The sequence below is a fragment of the Mirounga leonina genome, unplaced genomic scaffold (genome assembly GCF_011800145.1).
Source record: "Mirounga leonina isolate KUSES-001 unplaced genomic scaffold, KU_Mleo_1.0 Mir_95, whole genome shotgun sequence".
Lineage (NCBI taxonomy): Eukaryota > Metazoa > Chordata > Mammalia > Carnivora > Phocidae > Mirounga > Mirounga leonina.
In genome coordinates, this window is record NW_023270865.1 from 8,023,666 (window position 1) to 8,032,597 (window position 8,932).

An 8,932-nucleotide genomic window follows, 5' to 3' on the forward strand; every position below is an offset into this window, starting at 1 on the left:
AAAGCCCAGGATCTGGTAAAGAGGATAGACCCAGGACCTCCTAACCACTCAGTACAAGAAGTGAAGGACCACACATTTCCTGCAAAATAGGGACCCTCACATTCCTCACAAGAGATCTGTGAGGAAAACATGAGATGATAAGTAAATAGGACACCAGATGCCTTGCAAGTGATTATTCCTTTTAGTATTCTAGAACATTCTAGTAACATCATTGACATGTTCACAGAGCACCTTTGCTGTCTAGTCATCTCTCCATTGCTGGAAAGCCATGAAATCTTATTTCTTTAAAAATCCCATGATTTAGGTGCTGAGTTCAGGCAGTTTTGTTTAGGAAAGGTGGGCCATTAAACGGAGCACTTAAAGGTGGGTTATGTTGTAATAATAGTACATGCAGTAGTTCACGGTCAGCTGCACGTTCATCCAGGTGGCACAGCTCCAGGTAGTCTGTCCCTAGGTTTTGGAAGTTTTACCCTTGATCCATTTCACTCTTTCGTTTCCTGCCATTGGCCGGGAAAGTTCTTGTCGCATTCACCCATTACTGTTTGTGTTTGCGTTTTTTTTTTTTTTATTTTCAGGAGCAGATGTCCATGCCAGGGACCCCCGCCGTGGGATGTCGCCCCAGGAGTGGGCCACTTACACCGGACGGTTGGAGGCCATCCGCCTCATCCAGAGGCTGCTGGAGCGACCCTGCCCGGAACAGTTTGGGGAAAAATACAAACCAGAGCTGCCGCTGCCTCCGGAGGCCGTTCTGAAGCCCTCGGGCTCCAAAAACTGCTTGCAGAGGCTCACCGAGCTTGTGCGGTCCATTCTGACCTCCCGCTCACGCCAGGGCCTGGAGGATGGGGGTGTCCTGGACCACATGGTCAGGATGACCACGAGCCTCTACAGCCCCGCCGTGGCCATCGTCTGCCAGACTGTGTGCCCCGAGAACCCCCCCTGTGTGGGGAAAAGGCGGCTGGCGGTGCAGGAAATCCTGGAGGCTCGGGGGAACCGGGACACGCACGCCCAGGAGAGTGACAAGATCGAGGGCTCTGAGCAGCCGTTCGGGACCTCCCAGGCCGTCGGGGGCTCTAGAGAGGTGGCCCCGAGAGCCAGCCTCCCGTCTCCGCAGCTGCCGGGGGCCCCGCGGAGGACCAGCCTCCTGCCCCTGCAGCTGCTGAGGAGGAGCAGCGTGCGGCCCGGCGTGGTCATCCCCAGGGTGCGCATCAGCAAGGCGCCCGCGCCCACCTTCCAGCCGGAGCGGGCGGCCGCCAAGGGCAGCACCAAGGACAGCACCCACCTGCAGCTCCCCAAGTGGCGGTACAAGGAGGCCAAGGAGGAAAAGAGGAAGGCGGAAGAGGCGGAGAAGCAGCGGGTGGCTGCGGCGGCGAAGAAGGAAAAGCGGGCGCCCTCCTGGAGGAAAAGGACGTGAGGGGTCAGCTGCCTGGAAGCGTGTGCGGTGGGGGAGGGGGCAGCGGGGCTCCGCGCGGAGAAGGATGCGGGTGTGCCTCCCTCCTGCCCTCGCCCCTCCCGCAGCGCTGCACCTACCTCCCTGCACATCCCCGGCAGACAGGCTCCCTCGAACCTGGACCCAGAAGGGCTCCCTGTTCGTTTGCTCAGGCTGCACCCTTGCGTGAATTGGGCAGGGCACAGGTCGATTCGCCTGAAACCAGTTCCCCTAGCGATCAGTACACCTGGTGGGCAAATTTGCCTCGAAGCCTACCTTTAGAACCTCACTTGAGAAATTTATAAGACCAGTTTATCAAAGGGTCTGAATAATTTTGTATTTTTAATCATGATCAAATTTGCAGCATTTTACTGGTGATGGGGCTGTTTGTATTTAAGACGGTTTTAATACATTTGCCCGAAGACCCTTTGTTTAACATACTGTTTCTGGCAATAATTATTTGTGATATCTCTATGATTTCATACAGAATTTGTCGAAGTCTCCCCTTTCTTGCTGTTTGTCGTTCCTTCTCATTGGACGCGCACATGAGCATTGTATGTTCTTACTGATTTGATTCAGTGATTCTGAATATTTGTTTCTATGTGATGGAGGCATTTCCTTTTCCAGCAAAATGATGACGTGAGACAGGGGAATCAGATTTCCTTGTGTCTTATTTTAAAGCTCTCTTACTTAGACGGTAATAATAATGAAGAAAAACCTGTTGTCAAAGTATGAAACCATGCATAGAGAAGCATGTACTTATTGCTGGAACTAAGTATTTTAAGCAAGGGACTTTAAACTGGATGCAAAGCCTTTAACATATTCAAAAATAGATACGAGAAAAATCTATTATCTAATAAAATGGGGGCAAATGTAATAAATTTTTACTAGAAATACAAAATTAAGTCCTCTGCGCTCTTAGATAAATTGAATTCAGATATCCTTAAAATGTAAAAAAGATGCAAAAGAATAAGGCACCAGAGTGATACAAACCGCTGAGAAGGGGGGTGGGCTAGAAGAACAGGGATTAGAACTGAATATTAAGCAAACTTGTTTTAGGCAAATTCTCCTGGAGTGGGTTGGATGGCACCCTCCTCCAGACTCAATTCCTGGTGTGGAATTACTTTTATTTTTCCTTGGACTGCCCGTGATGTTCAGTTTATCCTCATGCGGACTTTGTAGAATTTCCAAGATGCGGGGTCTTGGGCAGAGCACGTACGTGATTTGCCCGGAGCCCTGAGCTCTCAGTGGGAGTTCTGTCCATACTTTTTTTTAATCTCCAAAGCACTGAGAGAGTCTACTGAATCTCTGGCCATCTGGGTTGCAGAGTATCTGTCATATATGCTCTCTGACAGCACTTTATTTAAAAATTCTCCTCCTCGGAAGCTGTAGATTTAAAATAGTGGAGACCGATTTGGAAGCTCTTACAACCCTGGACTCGCATGTCAAATCGTGCTCCCTGGCTGGGGTGTGATGAGCGCCTGTCTCATGACGTGGACAGGGATGGCGCTGGCCTCTCCTTAGTCCCTCCCACTTGGCACCGTGAGGCATTGAGCTATCCGGGGTCTCACACTCACCTCTCCAGAAACCTCAATTAACACGCATTGCGCAGCACCAGCCTGATGGGTAGGTGTGATGATAAGTCAGATTTTAGTGAGCTCCTCCCTCTTTCCAGAATGGCATAGAGGTCTGGACCCGCTTTTAGCATCACCGACACCGGGTGGCTGCAGGTCACCCTAGTGTCCAAGAGTTGGTATTGGCCAGGTCCCCTTGGATGAGACGAGAGCTGGTCCCCGAGGTGAAGAGAAACACCCCTAGTCTCCCTGACAGTACGACCCGGCATCCTTTGAGATCATTGTCTGGTTTATGTATTTTCATTGCTTTGAATGGCTGGCTGCGTCTTCTCACTGAGGGGTCGCCCTTTGCCGCTTGCTCGCTTCCAGCGTCGGTCAGGGGCAGGGGTGATGATGGGCAGTCACCTCCTCCTGCTCTCCGCATGTCCCCTCAGCTTCGTCGCCACATTTCTTCCCTGCCTTCCCCTCTGCCCGCTCTCTTCCTTGCTTGCCTCTCCTTCCTTTGCCTGTTTACTTCGGCAGCTGCGGCTAGCTGCCCTGATCCTCCCTGGCACCATCACCCTGAGGTCTAAAAAGGGCAGAAAAGCAAGGCGATCATGAGAGGCAGTGTGGTGTCCCTGCTGAATTACGTAATGACCTCCACCGACCCAGTGACTGAAGGACAGATTTCCCCAGCTTCTGTGCAGATGGTTTAGGATTTCGGCACAGCCCCCCACACCTTTTATTATTATTACTTTTTAAGATTTATTTATTTATTTTGAGAGAGAGAGAGAAGAGGAGGGACAGAGGGAGAAAATCTTTCAAGCAGACTCCACGCTGAGCAAGGAGCCCGACGGTGGGGCTCGATCCCACAACCCATGAGATCATGACCTGAGCCGAAACCAAGTATCGGATGCTCAACCGACTGAGCCACCCAGCTCCCCCCTTATGCCCATTTAAGGGAGGGGGACCTAGTTTGCTCTCCTGACAGATGACAGCACCACTCTGCTGTCGGAGGGAATGGGGGAGCTGGGGTCTGCTTGCTCCCCTGATGTTTATTAACTGTAAATAGTGAATTTCAAGTTGACAGGTACCTTCTCAGGGATTTATATATAAATGTAGTTAGAGGAAAAGATGAAGTGTATTTTAATACTTTTACTAAAATGTTTGAGTGAATTATGATTACACTAGACAGAAGAAATATTTCCAAGACGACGTCAATGCTGCTGTCTTCTAGGGAAATGTCCGCCATCTCCCTCAGTTGCGATTTTCTAGTTATTGGAGACCTGGGACTTTGGCAGCTGAAACGGCTCTGGGGTGGACATGAGGTTACCTCAGCACGTCTCAGTTACCTCTTAGTTACCTCTTGTGGATGTGAACCCTTGTATTTAAAAAAATTCAGCCTGTATGTTAAGTAGTGGTGGTCATGATAACCGATTTTACCTCTAGAACTGGCTCCTCCCCGTCTGCTCCCGGGTGGGCAGGGTGACAGTGACAGTTTCTCGTCCCGGCTTATGTGACTCCAGTGTTCCGTAGTCTCCCCACTGGGCAGGAGGGAAAAGCTGGGAGAGGTTCGTCTGGAATGACCTCAGCGTTCAGAGCATAAACTCTCCATGTCTTTGGCCACCCTAGAGAAACACAGCCCAGAACATCATGGACCAGAACATCGTTGACCTTCCTTCCTCTCTCCGAGGAAGGAGTATTCCATCACCCGGCAGGCGCCTGGCAGGACCGGGTACCTCAGCCACATGAAGATCAGAAATTGCAGTTCCTTGTCTCAGCTTCAGGCCTTCCTGGGACACCAAGCTCATTCTGCGGAGAAGGACGGAGAGATTCGTGATGTCAGCTGAACACAGGGCTTGTGCGTGCAGAAAGGCCGTTGCAGACTGCCTCTCCCCACTTCCTTCCATACTTTCGGGGGTGAGCAGGTCTCTGGGGATCCTGCATCTGAGTGGGGGCCAGGCGGTTTTGTGTGAAACAGAATCCCATGAGGTGGGGCCAGCCCCCAGTCCCGAAATGGATGCAAAGCCTGTCATCCTTCGGGAAGAATCTGGGGTACCAAGTCATGAAGAAAGGTCTCCCCGAGAATTCAGTAAAGGAGCCAAGACTAAGAAGTGGGCCTGGTTTGTCCCTTGCAGCGTCTGGCAAGAGCCCTACCTCTCCCCCTTGTCCCCACAACAGTCGGAGAGCAGACTGTCTTTTCCTAATTTCCCGGAAATTCCTCGGAGTTCCAGGCCTGATGTAAGTCAACTGTTCCTCTTTCCCCAGGTTCACCTGGAGACCCCTGCTCGCTCATTGCCCATTCTCGTACCACACACCGACGCCCCAGGCTCTGGAGATCCATCATCAACCATTGTAAAGCTTCTGGTCACAGGCTTTTAGGTGACAGAGTGCTCACACTTGTTCTTTTTTACAGCATTCGGGAAAATTCTAACAGGTACCCTGGTATTTGCTCGGGACCCTTTCTGGCCTGTGTGGGTCTCTGGAGGCTGCACTGGCTGTGGGTTCTCCACACACCAAGTCCGCTGTGTGCGGGGTCCTCGGTTCCTGAACGAACTTGCTGTAGGGGAGGGAAGGTGGAGGGGCCATTGCAACTGGTCCTTAGAGAACAATGAGGTCACGTTTCTGGCAGCAACTGGAACTGGGAAGACAATGGTCACAGTGGGGGTGCTGGTACCCACAAAGTTCTTCTAAAAGACTGATGGCTGTGTTCCCCGTTTCACACCTTGAAGCATTTAGAACTTGTTTCGTTCGTCTGGGTAACTCTGGAGTCAGCTGCTCATTTCTGGGACCTTGAATTCACATGTTTCTTCATTAACATGTAAAAGAAGAGGCTAAAAAAAAAAATTCCTCCTGGAGGTGGTTTTTTGAAGGAAAAAAAATTAAAGATAGTTTTTTGAAAAAAAAAAAAAGCAAAAACACCAACCCACCACTACCTGAACTGATTTGGCTGGTTTTCAATGCCCGGGTTGTGCACACGATCGCCTCACTGTGAGCCGGCCTGTGACAGGCACAGCGCCCCCTGCAGGGCTCCGATGGCCCTTGGCTGCTGGCTGTGCCCAGGTGTGAGCGAGCACACACACGGATGAACTGAAGGGAGACCGGGCTGTGTGGTCGCAAAGATGACCTCTGCTCTGGCTCCCGGGGAAGGTCGGGGGTGACCTGCTTCGATGCGTGTGTTCAGGAGGGTTGGACAGCCCAAGACTCACTGGAAGCACTTTGTCCAACGGGACACGTAACACGGCCAGCGTGTCAGAACCCAGATCTTACCGCGAGGCAGCTATAGGAGCTCCTCGGCGAGGTCCAGTAGCCGATCTGGGGCACCTCTCTGCCTTTGACGTTCACCCTTCACATCGAGAGGCGGAAGCCAGAGACAACTCTGCTTGGGGAGCACCACCGGCCATTCAGCGGCGGCCACGGGGTGGGGGCCTGAGTTTCTTGGAATTTGGTGCCAGGTTAGCCGTAGAATCAACATCTTACCCTGAGGAAGCGCTAGGATTTTCCCAAGTCTGCCCAAGGATTAGGTAGTCTAGTGAAAGCTAACACAGTTGGGTTTTTGAGAGAAATTTATTCATCCTAGTGTTACACCTTTGTCTTGTTTTAAAAGGAAATGTAGGCGAGAAACAAAGATGAAGCTGGTCATTCCGGAGAGAGCAGTGACCTGTGTTGACCTGACACTTTATACTGTTTTGGGAGTTTGCATTGAAGCACTTTAATGCCAGTTTTTGAGCAGATGTTCTAGAAGCTGGTTTGGAACTGTATGACTGGAGAACTGGATGCGAACTATATAAGGGTCCTATAAACCTTGCGAGCCTTGGGGACATCCTGAGGAATGGGAATGAGATCCCCTGCTCAGATGAACAGAAAACGCTCTCCTTGGAATTCTCTTCTTTCAAATCCTTGTCCCGCCTGGCATTTTTTGGGGGCGTCTGAGGGTGTGTATTTTTAATAACAAGAGGACTGAACAGACTTCAGCACGGGAAGCCAGATTGCAAGTTAGGCCACCTCGGTATATAGGCTCTGTTCTCTGAACATAAAGCTATTTTCATTGTTTCTGAAAATGGATATTGTAAAAATGTTGACTCTGGATAGAACTGTGTACATTTCATAGGTTTTTATTTTGACGTGAGTTTTGTTACAGTTTATAAAAGATATTTTCCTATTTAGACCTCAGGGCTCCTTCGGGACCTACAAATACATGTGACTCCCAGCAACTTCAAATCCTTGCTATCCAAAAGGTTAATAATACTCTTTAGGTTAAATAGGATACCTTATTCAGCAGGAAGAATGTGTCCCTTTTAACCTCTGACAAATTCTGTATCTCACATTTAAAAAGTATAGAAGAAAAATAATGTAAACATATGGGGGAATTGTGGCTACAGGATTAAAAATCACTTGTGAAATAAACACTCTCCTGGTACAATGGTGTGGTATTGGAATAAACCAAAGTGTGTATAAATGAGAAAATGAGACACATACGTCAGTATTTTTAATGTCCCTTACTTTGCTCGAAATAGATGTGCACTTTCTTCTTCTGACACACTTTTACTTTTCAACGGTAAGATTTTTAAATTAATGATTCATCCAGGAATATTTTCACTTATGTTAAAATAATCTTGTTGCAGTTTTCATCTTTTCAGGGGCATCCAGTTTTGCTTTGTCTGTATTCTTTTTTTTTTTTTTTTTTTAGATTTTATCTATTTATTTAACAGAGAGAGAGAGAGAGCACAAGCAGGAGAAGCGGCAGGCAGAGGGAGAAGCAGACTCTCAGCTGAGCAGGGGGCCTGATGCGGGGCTCGATCCCAGGACCCCGGGATCATGACCTGAGCCAAAGGCAGACCGTTGACTGACTGAGCCACACACATCTCTCTGTGTATTCTTTACCTAACTGGTACAATGTAAATGTTGTTCTGGAGTTTCTTTATTTAAAACATGTCCTTGAAAAGCTTAAATCAAAGAACTCTAAAATTAACTTCATTTTCTTTTAATGGCTAAAAAAGTAATGCACACACTCAGAAAAAATAAACCAAACTCTGTAAAAGGGTCTCAGCTGACAAGCAACTGACCCTCCCCCGGGGCAGTCCCTCCGACCAATTATTTATGCATCCTTCTAGAAATAGGTTTTAAATGTTTTCTTCCCTTTGTGTGTTATACAAACGAGATCCCGGTGTACGCACGGTTTCCTTCACTCCTGTTTTGGGGAGAGCACGTTTGGCCCCTTCGTTCATGTGGGGTCCATCCGGTATTCCTCAGTAGAGATGTGCCCTGGTTCACCGAACCATTTCCTGGTCTCGGGTTATTGCAGTATTTTTGGTTCCTACCACGTAGGAGTAATGAAGAGTCTTGACCTGCACAGGGAATATTTCTCTAGGATTGACCAGGGTGAAAAAAGGCAGATTTTAATTTCAATAGTCCCTGCGGCGTTGTTCTTTCCACAGCCTCCTGAGTGAGTCCTCGGCCACCCACCCGTGGACAAAAGAGGCCGTGTGCCTCCCACAGCAACACCTGCTGTTCATCTGACAGGCTGAGGGCTGCTGGGCTGGCGGGTTAAAAAGCTGTATCTCATTTTAATTTTCAGTTCTCCAATTACTGGTGCGGTAGAGTCTCTTTTTGTGTGTCTTCCGACCATTTTTATTTCCTGTTTGACAGATTCCTTATTTGTATCTGTTTCTCATGTGTTTTTTATTGTACTTTTTGGTGTCAGTCTTGCCGATTTGTAGGATTTTGCTATAAATTTCAGATCATAGCTGTTTGACACAGATTGTGGGGTTTTTCTCATTTTATCACATATTGTCAAGGTGTCTTGTATAAAAGTGTGAAATTATGATTTAGCCAAACGTATTTTTTTTAATACTTGAATTTGTGTTTCTTTTTTTTTTTTTTTAAAGATTTTTATTATTTTTAAAAAAATAATCTCTACCCCCAATGTGGGGCTCGAACTCACGGCTCGGAG

The 8,932-nt window shown here is 48.4% G+C and overlaps 1 protein-coding gene across 2 annotated transcripts in view; it reads left to right on the forward strand.

Moving 5' to 3' along the window:
* ANKRD33B (ankyrin repeat domain 33B) overlaps positions 1-5,838 on the forward strand; it is a 71,060-nt gene extending 65,222 nt beyond the window's left edge. Inside the window, exons 4-5 of one of the 2 annotated variants that reach the window (XM_034998863.1) lie at positions 576-1,414; positions 4,612-5,838. In XM_034998863.1, the coding sequence (XP_034854754.1) occupies positions 576-1,411 (836 nt within the window). In that variant the 3' untranslated portion in view covers positions 1,412-1,414; positions 4,612-5,838. The other variant, XM_034998862.1, reaches the window with a different exon arrangement.
* Positions 5,839-8,932: the final 3,094 nt, after the last annotated feature.